The sequence below is a fragment of the Pyxicephalus adspersus genome, chromosome Z (genome assembly GCF_032062135.1).
Source record: "Pyxicephalus adspersus chromosome Z, UCB_Pads_2.0, whole genome shotgun sequence".
Classification (NCBI taxonomy): Eukaryota; Metazoa; Chordata; class Amphibia; order Anura; family Pyxicephalidae; genus Pyxicephalus; species Pyxicephalus adspersus.
Genome location: NC_092871.1, coordinates 80,547,671 through 80,565,751, shown reverse-complemented (window position 1 = coordinate 80,565,751; position 18,081 = coordinate 80,547,671). Strand labels below are relative to the sequence as shown.

The 18,081-nt window shown below is 39.2% G+C and overlaps 1 protein-coding gene across 1 annotated transcript in view; it reads right to left on the bottom strand.

The window, feature by feature from the left end:
• The window catches only part of BCAP31 (B cell receptor associated protein 31), a 47,815-nt gene that overhangs the window by 15,386 nt on the left and 14,348 nt on the right, over positions 1-18,081 (bottom strand). Inside the window, exons 5-7 of the mRNA XM_072429559.1 lie at positions 11,414-11,549; positions 9,575-9,695; positions 4,132-4,232 (exon numbers count right to left, since the gene is read on the bottom strand). Coding sequence (XP_072285660.1) covers positions 4,132-4,232; positions 9,575-9,695; positions 11,414-11,549 — 358 coding nt within the window. The remainder of the gene's footprint in view (positions 1-4,131; positions 4,233-9,574; positions 9,696-11,413; positions 11,550-18,081) is intronic.

Here is an 18,081-nt window from a genome sequence, read left to right as displayed (position 1 = left end):
GGTGGTCAGTGGGAAGAATGCCACTTACATTGCTGCCCATTGGGAAGAATGTCACCCTTACAGATAGCCAAAAAGATCATTGGGGTCACTTAAACTGACCTGAGAAACACAAATTGCTCATTTCTCAAGGAACCCCTACCAACCTGTGGAGAAACCTGGGATTGGAACTCTGGTTAAAAACATTGAATTTGACAAAAATCTATTAAATCTATTAAAAAATAGGATCTCCCTGGAACAATTTTGCCCTGCAAAAACAATCGAACTTTGATCTCAAAGTTTTTTTTTTGTTTGTTTTATTGCAGTGTTGTCAGGAGCTGCAGGCTACACAGCATTCATCCCCATTGAGCTGCACAAAACTAGTAGTGGCAGCATTCCAATCAAAGTTTTATCAGATTTCTGCTGAAACCTGTTTGATATTAAGTGGTGCAATGCAAACAGCTGATATCCCCGGATTGATTAATAATAATCAGGTAAATGCTGATTGCTTGTTGGATTAAGTAGATATTAATTTCATATTCTCATGTGTTTGTAGTTTGCATTCTAGGATTTATCTAGCAAAAATTTTAGAAAGGAAGATCTAGCAGATATTTTTACAGTTCTTGATTTTCAAAAGATTTCACTAACTTACTAATTCAACTCGCCCTCCTTATCAATAGAAGCAAAGGTGTAATCAGTCAGAGGAGATTAATGTGGCCATTTTTCTTCTCTGGAAGGTCAGTTGAATTTCTCATCTGTCATCCCTATGTGTTTTTTGATTAAAAAAAAAAAAAAGGTCCTGATATCTCATTGGGAACCATGACCTAGACTTTTCAATGTGTTATGGAAATCACACACTACCCAAAGACAACACAGGGCAACTGCTGTACATACGACAATGGCACAATTATTTGCAGAGTTTGTCAAATCATTGCACCGACTGTAAATGTGATAGCAGAATGATCACTCACATTACATCATGCACCCTGCCCATCACATGCTTGGAGACAAGAATTATGGATTGTCATCTTTCAATCTTTTACATATAATTTAGCTAATGATATGTTTCTGAACGATTGCTTTGAACAGCAATGTTTTGAACAACATGCTTACGTAGTTTTCGATGCCGCTAGCAAAATTTAATTAAAGATATACCACACCTGATGGACTCTTATTATGGTGACAAGCCTGCCTGTGGTATTTTGGCGACCGAAAGACCTTAATTGATGTTCTGATTCAGTCATAGTCATATCAAGTCTATTATGAGACAGAATGATGCAGTTTCCTAATTTATCCTATCACCCATTGATGGCAGGCTGGGAGGCATACAGAATCTCTTCTACAAAAAAAAAAAAAACCTACCTGCCAGCAAAGCAATGTAATTTGCAGCTTTGCAAGCCAAGGGGTCGGGAACGGCAGGCCTTGCAAGCCAAGGGGTCAGCAATGGCTTTGGTCTGGCCATGCGATATAACAGGTCCTCTGCTAGCAGTGAGCAAATCCTGAATTTTGAGGGTAAACCACGTAATGATGTGAGCCCAAAGCAGTTGATGTCATATTTCCCCCCGAGAGGATGTGACCTCAACACAGGAAGGAGAAATAATAACACCGAGTACATCCAGCCTAGAAGAACACCGGCACCGAGAACACACATCAGTAAGTCTATGAGGAAAAGGATTGCAACAAGATCTATATAAAAAATATTTTGCACTGCATTTAATTTTTTATCTATCCTTTTCTACTGGCTTCACATTTTAAAGTATTTTTTTTTTCAGCCTAGCAGGTCAGACTGACATTTTTGAAGTTTTAGACAATGGTAAAATCCTTCAATATCTTCCCGGTGTTCTGTATTTTATTCACCATTTAAGGTTATAGGAACAATGTGAATGTCATACTCATTGTGACTGCAGTTATTCTGCATTTTCACAGCCAGTTTTATGAGGACAGACATAAATGTCAAAGAAAAATGCACGACCCATTTTAATGAACGTACATTATACTTGCCAATAAACCAGGACCACAGAACTAAAGTGCAATCCTAAGGGAACAAGTGATGTCATATACAGAGACATCAAGAATTCTAAACACACACCTTAAAATATCGCACAAAGAATGTACATGTACCATTACATCAATGTTTGCAGTGGTATGCTTGTAGTAAGAGTAGTAGAAGAATTGGGTCAGATCTTTTTCACTTGTAAGTTCATAGGTATTTAAACCAAGGGGGAATCAGGGAAGGTTAGGGGAATCAGTGCAACTTATTTTTTGGTGCAAATTTCATCTTTAGCTATTGAGGTCTGCATATTTGTGGACAGTCTGGGGAAAAATTAAAACCACCTGTTGGCTAAAATTACATTTTTATGCAATATTTTATACTTAAAATATATTTGTACCTAATGGTTGAATCCTGACTATATTAAAGAAAACATATACATAACCACTTCACATGTTCCTTGCCATGTTCCTCAACAAATATATAAAAAGGAATGTTAGGACCCAAAAAGTAATGGTTAGGTATTTCTAACTTTCCTGTAGCAGGCCACACTAAGCTTGGACCTTACAGAATTTGATAACTTGTTTTGTTCTTCTTTACAAGTACAAACGGATCGCTCCGAGGGTGGGGCTACTGCTCAAGATTTTACCATCTGGTCTGGCAACTGCTTGACAACCTCACCCTGTAAGTGAAGCAAGATGAAATGATATCTCCAGTATTTGGGACAACTCCTTGGAATAGTTTCTGGAATTTTCTTTGAATTGGACATCACATTCATATAAAAAATGTACACGGTCAAATCAACTATATTGCGCAATACTAATATATTTGAAAGTACAAAAAGATATTGATTGGCCATGCACAATTATGCACTGTTTTGCATTAATAGGCACAAATATCCTATGGTCTTTCTACCTGTACTTAAGAAATGTCAATCTTCTGTTATGTGCCATGCCCTCTGCATGCCCAAAAGCACTACAAAGTCAACCGGTATGTACAATTTACAATTGATTTCGGCTTTTTTTTTTTAACCCGCTGCAATATGCTGGCATTGGAGGTATTTGGCTGTACTCCATATTTCAAGCCCCACAGAAACTAACATGTTTATCCCCCATGCTGCCAATAAAAAAAAAATATTTGCACATTGCACTGTTGTTTGAAATTTATCCCCCATGCTACCAATAAAAAAGGACTTTTGTACATTGCACTGTTGTTTGAAATTTATAGCCATCATAATGCTTTATATAATGTGCTGTAGTTCAGTGGAAATTTTCTGATGCATTCATTGCCTTGCATTAGGGGCCACTATGTTAAGCATGTTGATTTAAAGCAGACCTGAACCTTTAATAGTAAATTGGAGGACTTCCTTTTAGCCAGCCACCTGTCCCCCCAACACAGATGGCTTTAAAAGGAAATATTTTACCTATCTGTCCACTTTTTCATCAAAAATTGCTTGCCTAGACCCAACCTCCAATGCTTTGTTCAATACTGGTGATATTGGAGAGCTGGAAGTTTGAAAACTCCACTGCAAGAGTGCATTGCTGGGTGGGTGATTTATGCCATGCCACTATCTGAATGTAGAACCTGCTTGAAGCAGGTCAAATACAAATCATAATGAGGTCAACTGAAAGTCAAATGCATCTGTTAATAAACAATAAATGATTTCTGAATTTAATCAAACTGACAGTATTGCAATGGTAGCACCGTTGGCTAAGTGGGTAGCACTTTGGTCTTTGGAGCACTAGGTTCCCAGGTTCAAATCTTGGCCAGAACACTATCTGCATGTTTGTATGTTTGTGTGGTTTCCTCTGGGCATTCCAGCTTCCTTCCACATGCAATTAGCTTGCCCTCAAAATTGGCCTTAGAATGTGATAATGACATATAACAATGGTAGGGACATTAGGTTGAGAGCCCCTTTGGGGGACAGCTAGTGACATGACAATAGACTTTGTAAAGTACTGCCAAAAGGTAATAATATTAATAACCAAGTTCCAAGATTTGTTTAGGGCACAGACAGCAGATGCCCTTGGAGCTGCATGGAGCAAAACAAGTTTCAACATATATATTTATAAAAGACACCAAATGCCCCATGGTCACCTTCTTGCTGATAGCAATTCTCCAGGTTGATCCTCAACACAATATGGGCCACCCCCACACAGACTCACCTGCATTTTAGAGTATTCGTCCAGCAGCCGGTCATATTCCTTTGTTAAGCCCTCGCTCTGCTTCTTGATGGCGATCACCTCATTCTCAGACTTTTGCAGTGCTGAAAAACAAATAAGAAATGTTTCCTTAATTTTTCTTCAACAAAGGTTTTTTTTTTAAATTAAGAAAATCAAATGTTCAATAACAAAGGTTCATAATTACAATCAAAAACAGTGACACAATGCAGTTTACTATCGGAAAAGAGCAAGGGTCATGATCCGGTCATCAATTTTCTCATTACAGTTTCCTTTCCAAGCAAGCAGTCCATTACATGGTTTCTTTTATGAAAACAAATTATTTTTTTCTTGTACCCGAATTGTTTCTTTCCTGTTTTATTCTATTTATAAATGAAGAACTATACAAGAAAAAATCTTTATTTCTAATTGTCATGAACCTAGAGTGATATTGAATGTAGAATTGAACAGACTTTGATCATTGAGGTAAGAAGATTTCTGATGTGTGCATATGCTCATAAATCATGAGATCGAATGAGTGATTATTCAATCGATTCTGTAATTCAATCTAAAAAACTGATACTAAAGAATTGACTGCAGTGTGTGGTAATATGCTAGCCTTGACAAGAACAACTGACAAAGTCATGAAATGTAATGTACCGTGTACAATACAAACAGTGCTTGCAAATAGTGCAACTGTAAATAAAACACATGTTTAATAAAGACAACTATTCATTGCACAGTTACTATGTGTATTTATTATATAATAGAAAAAAACAGTGGGGTTGATTACAAAATAGACTCGGGTCAAGGAAATGGATATTGTGCTTTGATTTTCGAGCTACACATCCTGGTCCATTTTTCCAGGGTGTACAGAACATGTAGCTAAAGTGCGCCCTGTTCTTAGATACTTCTTGAGAACAACAATAAATCCTTGCAAGAACAATCCATTAAACACTTCTAGCTCTTATTATTTTGCAAGTGGTCCTAGGTTTGGATCACAAATTTTTAAATGACCTGATGAAGTTAAAACTGCATGATCTTTTTTGCAATTATATTCTTTGTCATTCCTGGATACAAGTTTAAAGCATTAAACCTAACTCACCTGTTCCTATACAGTTGTAGGTACCCCCAACTTCTCCCTTCTTTTCTGTAGCTTTATCTTTGGCCCTCTTGGCATGATTGGCCTGGGCCAGTATGACATAACTCCTGTGCCAGGGCAGCAAAGTTCATTCAGTCCCGACACCCACAAGGGAACTGGGATTGCTGGGTATCTCAGCCAACAAACACTGAGCTGTACATGTGCAGCTCAGCAAATTTTGATTTTGAATGGGAGGTGATCAGATAGGTAAGAACACCTATTGTAGAAAGGGCATGGTCTGCAAAAAGGACCTGCCCGATGCCAAATATTTAAAAGAAGAAATTTAGGGCTATTCTCGGGGAGCTACAAGACTTATTGGTTGAAAGTAATGTGTCAAGCAACATGTTACATTCAAATTACAGTTTGCATTACCCGGGGAAAGGCAAATAATGTAAAGTGAAAGAGTCACATGTTTCACTTTATGGTAGCTCATTTAATTTTGTGCAAAGAACACCATGAAAAAATTCCTACAATAAAGACCAGTCACTGCTACTATGTCGCTTTGTGTAGGGTGACTGGTCTTGTATCATCCCCCTACACCCCTGTAGTTGCTGGGTCCCCTTCGACAGCTCTTCTTTCTTCCCAGGCTATGTACAATACAATGATATTGATAGCTTTGAGCTTTTCTGCATGATATAAATTCTTAAAAATATTATGTGTCTATTGAAACTGTACTGAGAAGCAACACCTGCTTGTTACTCTTCACTAAATGGTACCAAATAAAGTGTCCCCTGTCCACAGAATTTCAAAGTGGAACTATAGTCCGAAAAAGATAATTTGCAATCAGACAAATTTATTTTGGCAGAATGAGCAGGCAATGTCTCTTCCACAAAAAAAAAAAAAAAAAAAACTTACTTTACTGGTGTTTACTGTCTTATTTAAATAAAAAATAGTATTCCAGCATCCCCCGGGCTGTGAGAATTGAATGAAATCCCATGTCAGTTAATCAAAATGGCCAAACATAATGGAGACAGGCAAATACATTTAAAGAATAGTAATCAGGTGGGTAAGGTTGTATTTTTGCAGAAGGGACATTGCCTGCAATTAGGGACATACTTGATCACAATATTTTTAAAGTAAAAGTTTAATTAATTCCACGTTACTTTTATCACGCCTTATATATAATATTCTGCATTTTAGCTGCATCACCACCTGCTGGCAAAATGTGATATTTGCAGTCACTGAACATTGATATTTGAGAAACAAACATTAATTTGCACGTTCTCTACCTGTGTTTGTAGGTTTTCTTTCAAAGCCCCAAATAAAATAAGAGGCCAACTTATGTCTGACCAAAACTGGTCCTGTATTTACATACACTCCACAGCCCAAATGATCATTTATTTTAGGTATTTGGTAACATTAACATCTGCTAATTGTAGGGGTGAGATGACTGGGTCAGAACATTTACAAAATGGCAGATCAAGTAGAGTGTTGCTGGGATATCCTAGGCAAATCCAAACCTGTTCTCAATAACATGGCCACATCCCTTTTGCATATATAAAAACCAATTTTTGGGTGAACCACCAAAAGAAAAGAGATTTTTGATCCTTTTCATATAAATTAAATTCATCACAGAGATACACTGTGGTCTTAAAGGGATGGTGATCAATTATAGCACGGGTGAACAAATAAAATTATTAAAATGTAACCGTTCCAGTAGATAAGCACCAAATTAGGAACAAATTAACTGCACATATATGGAAAATATAGGTAATTTATTGAGTCACGGTAAAGAACCAATAAATAAGAGGATGTACAATTTGATATCACATGTATATCATTATATTAAGGACACTAACTGGTTATCATCCTTGGGATTATATCTTCTGCCCTTGCTGCCCTCTTCGCTCCACATAAATTTATATAAGAGGGGCGCTGCATGCTGATATTTTTCATGTACATCCATTTATATGAATGAGAAAAAGTTAAATGTCTTAAATATTATTATGGGCTCATCAGATCTGGTATCTTGTGAAGATCTGGTAACAAGTCTTGCCAAGCCCCTGCCTTGATGGGTCAGGGCTGTTTTGGTCACACACGTTAGACCTACACAATTCACACTGGCAGAGGCAACGTGACCTAATGGGTACACTGTAAATGCCTTAGTGCAAGATACCACAGAAGACCGTCAGAGGTCTTGTGGAGTCCATGCCCGCATGGGTCAGAGCTGTATTGGCAGCAAAAAGAGCACCTGCACAAGATTAGGCAGGTGGTTTAATTGAGTGTATCCATCTCCATTTCTAGGTGGTCAGGATTTGCACACATTTTCAATATTTCTCTAACAGGCAGCAGTTTTTGTTTGTTTATGCTGCAGTCAGAAAATATCTTGACCTGTTTGTGACCCTGTCGAACATCATTTTGTCTGTTCAGCATTGTGTATTGGTAACGGCCTGGCTAGTTGGTAAACTTTTAAAGACGAAATACCTCCCGTACAGCCTCCAAAATATTGTTTCTAGAGACAATCTTTCCTGATTGTCCCCAGTGACAAATATACGAATGTTGTACACACAGCGCCATTCTGTTCCAAGAAGAGGGGAGGGGGAGGATGGGCAAGCTGCGCCCCGCTATGCCTTCCTTTAAAGGAATGTACAGCAGTCATTCCCAATCAGCCATGACGGATTGATGAATGACGTCAGATTTTCACCATAGATGAGCACAACTGTGCAACTCTCAAGTGATGTGTGTATGTGCATGTTATGGCACTGCAGGAATATTTAAAATAGGCAAAATATTAGTGATATACACAAATTACAATGTAGCTCATGCTCATAGCACCAATATTCCGAGGGGCATGGACTGACCATGCAGAAAAACAAAAATTTAGCCTGCGTGGGCAGTTTTAGGTTTTTAAAAAGGGTAGTGGTTTTTGTAAAATGATACAAGGGTTGTGTCACACAGCTATTTTGGGCACACTGCTTAGTGGCATTCAATTTTACAAGCCTGCAAACTGTAACATCTGTTAATGGGGTGATGGTGGCAGAACCCTCAATATCCACCAATAAAAGGCGAGGTCGTGCCAAATCCATATTGCTGCATGCCTGGGTGACACCAGCACCTGCACAAAGTAAATAATAAAACATATGTCACTGCAAGGGTGAGCTCTGCAGGTGATAGACTTTCCAGGAAGCGAGAAGAAACCATAACTCAGTCTGTCAAGTCAAATTACAGGCAGGTCAATGTTATTATGTTCACTCACGTATATATATTTGTTTTGCAATCTGATGCAGAACAAAATATGGATCTGCAGAGCTAAAAGGTCACATTGACACAGCAATAGACCAACATGAAACTGCCATCGGAATTGTGCGAAGGCAAAGCGTCCATGGGTGTTGCTTCCAAATGGCAAATTATGCATTTGAATGGAAAACAACAATTGGCATGAAAAAGTTGAATTTGCCTGAACTTAAGATGCACCCCCCAGGATATGATGCATTAAAAGAAATGCAATGTAAAACTGGTCAATGGCCTCAGGACTGCTATGAGAACTGCAAAATAAACTTGGGAAGATTGATGGCTTACGTTTGAGGTGTCTTCCAAATATAGGAAAACGTCCCCTGTGGACACTTTCCTTTATTCAGAAGGGCATATGAAAGCTGAAAGTTGACAGATGATTGTCCCATAGTTTGTCCACCTATGGAACAATCATCTCAAACATTGCTAAATGGAAATTTGCAGTAAGCACATTCTATTATGGTGATGTAATGTACAGCGCTGTGACGATGTAATGTTTTTGCACTGTGCAGGATGTATGCACAGGATGGTTGCGTGCACAAAGATGTTTGCGTACATTGTTTTGTCAGAATGCATTGTGAAGTTATGGGTTCTTGTTGATATTCCATGTCGTACACAGAATACTGAATAGTCACTAACTTCCTGATAAAAGGGACCCTGCAAGGCCCAAAATTTACAATAAATCATTGAAATGGCAATATTAGAATGCTGCCATTCTGTCTATAAAGCCATACTGTCTGTTAGATATACATTCCCCACAATACCTTTAAGTATTGCTAATTATAAAAAAAAAAAAATGCAACTGACAGCCCATATCCATTATTGGTTATGTTATGGCAACCAACCTTCTCCACAACAAGAACCTTCTTGCTTTAGTGTGTGACATTTATAACCTCTGAGGGCAAAGTGACCTTCCCTGGCAGGATTGCTGCAATCATCAGGTTTACCTTGTCACCACCAGGACAAGCCAAGGGCAGTTATTATTGGTTACATATTGATTAGACTTTAGTCTGGTAAATGGCGACAACTGTTTATAAATGACAGAGGCTGGGCAGTTTATGTTCTGGTGTCACTTACATTTCTTGGTAGATTCCAGCTCATCCTTGAGCTTCTTGACTTCTCCTTTAAGTGTTTTGTTTTCCTCCTCGGCGTTGCTCTCTGACACGTCGCTGACTTCAATTCCAGCCGCCTTTAGTTGCTGAGCATAAAAAAAAAAACAGACACTGATTAATTTAAAGCAGCGTTTCTTGACTTTTTTGTTTTTTTTAACATGGGTGAACTCTTAAATAGCTTTCAGGTCTTCAGGGAAAGCCGGCTATATTTACTATATCCAAAGCTCACAGTATATTAGTTTGGTGGTCAGTGGGAAGAATTCCTTACATTGCTGGTCAGTGAGAAGAATGTCACCCTTATAGATAGCCAAAGAGATGATTGGTGTCATTTAAACTGACCTGAGAGGCACAAACTGCTTAGTGCTCAAGGAACCCCCAGCAACCTCTGGAGAAACCTTAAATTAGAAGTCTGTTTAAAAACATTGACTTCCAATCCAGGGCCAAAAAGAATATTGGTACCAACTGACCTGAGTGGCACAACTTATTATTATTAATCCAGGGCCAAAAAGAATAATGGTAACAACTGACCTGAGTGGCACAAAATATTATTATTACACAGTATTTATATAGCGCCAACATATTAGCAAGCGCTGTACAAAGTCCATAGTCATGTCAGTAGATGTCCCTCAAAAAAGCTCACAATCTAATGTCCCTACCATAGTCATATGTCTTTATTACAGTCGAAGGTCACTTTTGGGTGGAAGCCAATTAACCTATCTGCATGTTTTTGGAATATGTTAGGAAACCGGAGTACCATGAAAAAACCCACGCAAACAGGGGGAGAACCTGCAAACTCCATGCAGATAGAGTCCTGGGCGAGATTCAAACCTAAGACCTAGCGCTGCAAAGGCCAGAATGCTAACCTCAAATTGCTCATTGTTCAAGGAACTCCTAGAAACCTCTGGAGGAATCTATCTGAGAAACAATACATTAGAAGATTGCTTATATAAAACTGTTTTTTATCAAATACTTTGAATTAGCGATGTTGATCAAAAATTAATCAGGCAAGGAAGCTTTACTGGTTAGTTTACAATCATACTGAACTATAGCAATACGGATCATGTATAATTCCAAGGGATGAGGAATCAAATACTTTTATTCAATCTAATTAGGCCATAAAATATATAAATCTACTTGGTGTTACTCAAATTCCTTGGGATATAAACTAGTAAAAGTATATTGATATTCTGAGCTGTAAAAGACCCCCCAGGCCCACCTAGTACACACTACTTGCTGAAATACAGAGGGGGCAGATAGAAGACCAGTCATCCTGCACAAGGAAAGGAAGAAGCTGCAACCGGTCTTTATTACGAGGAAGTTTCTTAACAGTGGCAAAGTTGTTTTCTGTTAAATTATTTTTTATTTCAGTTTTTTTTTTTTTTTCAGTTTCAAATGATCTTCCTTGCCCCATAATTTTTATTTATGACAGATTAACAAGGGATTTGTGAAGGTTTTTTTTTTTTTTAGATCTTGTAGAAGATTACTTTTAAGATTAATGTTTAAACCCCTGTTGTGCAAATACACCAAGGGGACCGCTCCTCCTTCCAGGATGGACAGCAAAATCTATACAATTTTCAGAGCACCATCACTTGGTGAAGTCTGGTATTGCAGTAAATGACAGGACAAAAAAAAATATAAGAGGTGGCACGGAGGTGCAAGCAGCAATAAGCTGAATGAGATTCTTACCTTTCCCCATTTACTAATGAGAAGTAAGCAAATCTTTACAATCAGAAATGACATTCAAAAAATAGCAAATAATGTAAAAATACTACAGGATTAGTTTTGTATAGGTCATGAATGATACCTTCTTCAGTTTGTCATTCTCATCCATGTATTTCTTGGCAGCGTCGCTTGCACTTTCAGCTTGCTTCTTAAAGGCCTCGTTGGATGCAATGGTGGTGGCCTGCTTGGATATCAGGGTGACAAGACGTCTTAGCAGGCTGTAAAAGGAACACAAATAGAGAATTATAGTCAATGTTGAATAAATAATTAATTAAAGCCAACATTGCAAAACGCGTATTTCATATTAATAGTGCAGAAGTTCTTTTTCAGGAACTGCAATTTCACATTTCCCCTGCTGCTAAAGTCTGGAGTTGCAGATCGTCCATTCAGTTATCATAGTCTTATAATTTTTTTTATTGCTGAAAGGACAAACTGTGGTTGGCTGATGCATATAAAAGGATCCCCTCTGAGCTATAGCCCAAAACTATGAAGTAGTAATTGGTTTCTTTTCAAAGGAGCACCTTTTATTTTCAGCTGAGAAACAGGTCCATAGCTGCATTAGAGCCTGTGGCCTAAAGGTGGCCTGTATCATGGGGGTACAATAAGACACCTGGGCTCCTACAAGAGGAATAAAACCAGTAGGACTGTACTGGGGCTGATAAAAATTGCAATAATACAGGGCCTGAATGCCTACTATTAAAATTTTTTTGGGGCCACGTAGCACAGTAGGTTTTTATAACCTCAACCTTTGCTTTGGCTCGGTCCAGAAAAGACATGATGGTGGCACTAGGAGATAAGGCATTTGGAGAGCTGTTGTGGCCATTTTTCTGCTGAAGGTGCAAAGGCAAGTTACAGTGTGGGCTAATGTTCTGTGTGCCACCAACACCAGTATTGTCTCAGTACTGGCCCTGAACACACACAATAAGACACTGATGCCTCTTACCACTTAAGATAAATAAACACTGCTGTGCATTTATTAAAATACAGGTTGACAATCGAAAATCCGTCCATTGATAATCCAGATCCGTCAGTTTCCCGGCATGAATTTCAGATTGCATTTTCAATACAGGGACTGTAGTACACTGTTTGGCCACTAATGTTTTGATGGCGTTGTTCTGCAGAAACAGCTGTTAGGTCTTGCTTGCAACACTAAATACACGTTGAGAGGTCCCTGCTGTTTGCTCTCCGGAATTGTGCCAGATGTCCATGGGTGCGGCGAGAGGAAGGCTGGCCTGTGTGTGGAGGTAAGTATACCTTTCAAAATCCGAAATTTTCGGAAATCCGGCACACCTCAGGTCCAGAGTTTGCCGGATTTTTGAATGCCGACCTGACGTTGTAAACCCCACCTCCCTACCAGAGCCATGTAAAATATAGGACTTGTGCAGAGTATTATGAGACAAGTATAAATAAGAACATCAACACTGACCTCTGCTGGAGGATTGCCAACACTGCAGTACCAAAAAAGTTTTGTGATCTTACAACAAATGTAATGGACTGTTTTCCCAATACAGCAATGGAGAAACAGAAAATCAGACCTGTAGTATTTTTTTTTATTATTTAGCATAGGAATACATACAGATAATATTAAATAGCTTGTTGGTCAATGTGTTGCCAGAATTGACATTTATCCCCTCAGTTTGTTTTATTTTGGGTAGTAATGAAGCCAATACATTGTAAACAAGATATAACACACCTACTTTTTCCCTTAAAGGGGCTCTTAAAGGGATCCTGCACTTTTGCCAATGCAAGAGGATTTTGAAGGAAACCTGTGTTGTCCCCATGCACAAGGTTCAAATATGGATCCTATGCTTTTTGCCCATACAAGGGCCACTTAAAGGGATACAAGACTTTCCTCATGAAGAGGGCGCCTATATGAATCCTATACTTATACTTTTGCATATACAGGGGACAATTTAAGGGATACAGAGCTTTTCCCATGCAGAGAGCTCATATATGAATCCTATACTTTTGCCCATACAGGGGGCACCTAAAGGAATCCAGAGCTTTCTTCATTCAGGGGGCTCCTATATGAATCCTATGCTTTGCCCATACAGGGGGCACCTAAAGGGATCCAGTGCTTTTCCCATGCAGAGGGCTCCTATATGATTCCTATGCTTTTTGCCCATACAGAGAGCACTTAAAAGGATTCGGGGCTTTCCCCATGCAGGAAGCTCCTATATGGATCCCATGTTTTTGCAAAAGGGTCAAATATGGATCCTATGCCTTTTGCCCATACAAGGGGCACTTAAAGGGATACAGGGCTTTCCCCATGCAGAGGGCTTCTATATGAATCCTATGCTTTTTGCATATACAAGGGTACAATTAAAGGGATACAGAGCTTTTCCCATTCAGAGGGCTGATATATGAATGCTATACTTTTGCCCATACAGTGAACTCTTAAAAGGATCCAGTGCTTTACCCATGCCGGGGGCTCCTATATGAATCCTATGCTTTTGCCCATACAGAGGGGCACTTAAAGGGATCCAGAGCTTTCCTCATGCAGGGGGCTCCTATATGAATCCTATGCCTTTGCCCAAACAGGGGGCACTTAAAGGGATCCAGTGCTTTACCCATGCCGTGGCTCCTATATGAATCCTTTGCTTTTGCCCAAGCAGGGGGCACTTAAAGGGATCCAGTGCTTTACACATGCAGGAGGCTCCTATATGAATCATATGCTTTTGCCCAAACAGGGGGCACTTAAAAAGATCCAGAGCTTTCAGGGGGCTCCTATATGGATCCCATGTTTTTGCCCATACAGGGGGCACTATAAAGGAATCAGTGCTTTTCCCATGCAGAGGGCTCCTAAATGATTCCTATGCTTTTTGCCTATACAGGGAGCACTTAAAGGGACCCGGGGCTTTCCCCATGCAGATAGCTCCTATATGGATCCCATGTTTTGCCCATACAGGGGGCACTATAAGGGAATCAGTGCTTTTCCTATGCAGAGGGCTCCTATATGGATCCCATGTTTTTGCCCATACAAGGGGGCACTTAAAGGGTTTAGTGCTTTCCCCATACAGAAGGCTGCTATATGGATCCTGTGTTTTGCCCAGGTTGGGCCTCTTCTTGCAATAAGCTCATGAAGAGCTAGGTTTCTTTTTAACAAAACAGTAATGACAGTAGTCTGTTTTCATACCAAAGAGCAATGTAGGTGCACACTACTTTTCTAACCCATTAACAATTTTTCTGTACATTTTTTAAGGGGATAAAACATTGAGAAATGTGAATGTATCACAAATGTACAAAACATGAATTTGTTTTTAACACACACATATTTGAATAGTTCTGTGAGTACCCTGTATTGTGACTTTGGGCCCCCATAGTGGCTCCTGGGAGATGCAGGACGGAATGTACACAGAACCCTGAGAGCGATGGGAGGGGGTCACCACACTCACATGGTAAACATTCCTATTTCGTTTTTTTATGGGTTGCAAAGACAGGAACAGCCAAAGGATCTGCAAATGCAGTTCCAACAGATTGTGAAACCTTTATTATAAAATTAAAAAAAAAACTCTGCCTTGTACACAGGGGAAGCTCCGCAACCCATTTTGTGCCTGCCCCACCAACCAACAAAGTCCCAAATCACTGCAGATGCAAGTTAGTTATTCTGTCTTTCCAAGCACTTTTTTTTCTTTGAACAGAAAGCGATCGGAATTCTGATTGGTTGTACTTGGATCGTTAGTACGTATGAGACAACCCATAATTGAAGTTAACTAAGACTACCAATCCCTCCACAGCTGATCTCCCCCCAGGGAAAAATAATTGATCCCTTGTATGGTTGGTTGCTGAATACTTTTCAGATACTTGTCAGTTTCATTGGGCCAGATATCAGCTCAAAAGCAAAAATTGTCTTGTGTGGATTAAGCCTAAAGGGTTTTTTTTGGGTTGATGCCTACGTTGTTCCCTGCACATCCCAGTACGAACAGCCATTATTTACTTAAAACAGACGTTTGTAGCGAAGTAGTGAACAGCCTCATCATGACATTAATTTGGCTGTGTGGTTGTTTATTTACTGGTCTGACAGACTGAGTTTTGACAGTATGTACTCGGATCAGTTCCTGGACAGCCATGCCTCTCATTTCCAAGAATATTAGTGGTGGAGCAGCGAACACGGAGCCAGTAAACACAACTGACTGGGACAGGCGCTTAACAGACGCCTACAAATCCCCATCTCAAGGGAGTAGTTGGTTATACTCAACTTGCATGAATAAGAATCTGTTTCTTTTAGGCTGCAAAAATATGTTCCTGAGGCGAAAAAACACATCTGCTTTAAAGGAAACCTCCACTAATAAAAGTATGGAGGCCGATAATGCTGACCATTTACTCCATTTACCTTTAACGCTTGCTAAAGTGGACCGTGCAACACAATGGTACATTCGCTTATTTCTGGCCCCCTTTCATCTGTGAAACCACGTGCAAAATGTAGCTGCAAAGAAAACAGAAAATTATACTTACCTAACCCCCACCTGCCAAATCAATGGGTGTAACATCCCTGACCTTCAAAGAAGATACCCATGGAATGCATACCAATGGACTGGAGAGGACATTCCCATCCATTGCAAGAGCATCTTTCTAGAGATTTTCCACCCCTACAAATACAAGTAGGCTGCATATCGGTGCATGAGTGGTGGAAGCATAGCAGACAGAACTTTGCAGCTGAAGATCCAGCGCATTATTTTACTCGCCACAAGTCATATAATCCTTGGGGTGCGTTTTTAGTAGTGTTTATAGAAAAACTATATCTAAAAATGTAAAAACATTCAGACCAGACAGGTCCTTTACTGCAGAAGGGACAATTGCTATGCCTTCTGCAATAAAATAAACATACCTGCCTCAATATTTTATTTACATTCCCAGTCCCCGTTCCATCACGGGTGCTGCCATCTTCTTCTCTTCTGCGTTTCTTAATCTTCAGCCAACTTAATTGGCAAGGATGATGCAACTCTGGGCACCGTACACTAAGCTACACAAGTGATATGCTCAAAATGTTTTATTGCAGAAGGGACATCCCCTGACCTTTTTTTGCAATAAAAACATGCATTATCACTGATTTATTGATACTTGTAAGTGTGAACCAATACTCACCTAATTTTTTTTTGTATTAGGTTATATTTAAACTGGCCATGTGGTTGGGGTACAGTTATTGCTTTTCATGCTAGTAAACCACTGCCTTGGGGGAGATGCTACAAGTAGTGTATACCAGTGGCAGCTCCATAGAGAACGAATGGGGGTGGCAGTGAGCAGAACAATACTACTCACTGCTGCCCACTGTCAGATCTTCAGACATTGGTTCTTTAGGAACCTGCACTGAGGTGCGAGTGACCAAACAGCTGAAAAGCTGTCAGCTACAGTGAGCCGTGTGGAATCACCCAATCCCAAGGCAGGTCTGAACCTATCAAGTAACCTCTTCAAAGCTGAAGTCTGGGCAGCTATAAAAGACATAGATAATGCTTTTTTTTTAAAGCTTTTTATCCAATCAAATTCTGAAATTTATTTTCAAAGTAAAACATTTAAAGTGCTGAACCACTTTTGTTCAGAATGTCATTTGCAAAAAAGTTCTGAGATTGTTCAATTCATTAGTTGTGCATGTCCTTTGCTTTAATGAGGAAACCATTCCTGCATCTCTTTAGCAGTAATTAACCTTTAGGGAATTTCTCACGATAGCTGAAGTACAGAGTGATTGGTCAGAAAAGCTTACCCTGCCTAATTTTCCTACCCAAACTCAGGGGATGCCTAAAACTTATCTTGTGCAGACACCTAGGAAAATAGGTGATCCAATTACACAAGCAAGAAGTTGACATATTGCAGTTACAATTTGTTTTGAAGATTGCAGTGCAGTGTTCTCCCCGGCCCCTTTTAGCCAGGCGTACCACCCGGCACTTTTCAGTAATCACCTGGCTGTTTTTGGGTGGTTACTGCTTGGTCAAAATACAGGGGCCACCACCTGCCTACAGCTTCTTCCCACCCAGTTTAAAAACTTTTCTGAGGAGAATACTGCAGTGGTTGCAGATTGAAATGGAAATTTTTATAACTATTTTTGTTAAAATAAAGTCGAGTTATTCTTTACTTTCCTACATTTAACGCAGGCTTTTGCAAACCCTGTACAGCAAAATTCAGCGATGGGAATGCAGTACAAGGTCAATCAGGTGGGTCTATACGTATTGAATAATCCCTTAAAGGAGAACGGAGTTTAAACAAAAAGCTTTCAATTTCATATCACTCCATATCTTCTCCCCAAATATATTTAGTCCTTTAATTCTGGCAAGGGAGAAATTTGATTTTGTCCTCTATCTTCTAGCCTGATCAGATTTCCACATTCTTGTGTCAGACTACTGGCAGACTTCACCCCTTCTTTAGAAGTATCTTGTACCAGGTCCATCATGCGTCAAGCCCTTAACTAACCCCACTAGCATTCTAATTCTGTCCCTATTTTCATGTAAAAGGCGTTACTTTTTTTTGCATGGAACTTTATTTTACATTGTAGGCCTATAATTCTTAGGCAGAAAATGACCAAAATATGTCCAATATTTAATAAAATTAAAAAATTTAATAATAAACCCCAAATACAAAAAACACAAAAATCTGTTAAAAAAAAATAAAAAAATAGTGAAACCTGTAATATAACTGCAGTAGCATGTATAATATATATTATAATTATATATATATTATATAAAGATTTCTTTGTATTGGACTCGATACAGCTATTTTGTTTTGAATCAAATACAAAATTTTTCCTTCCCGCTGCTCCTC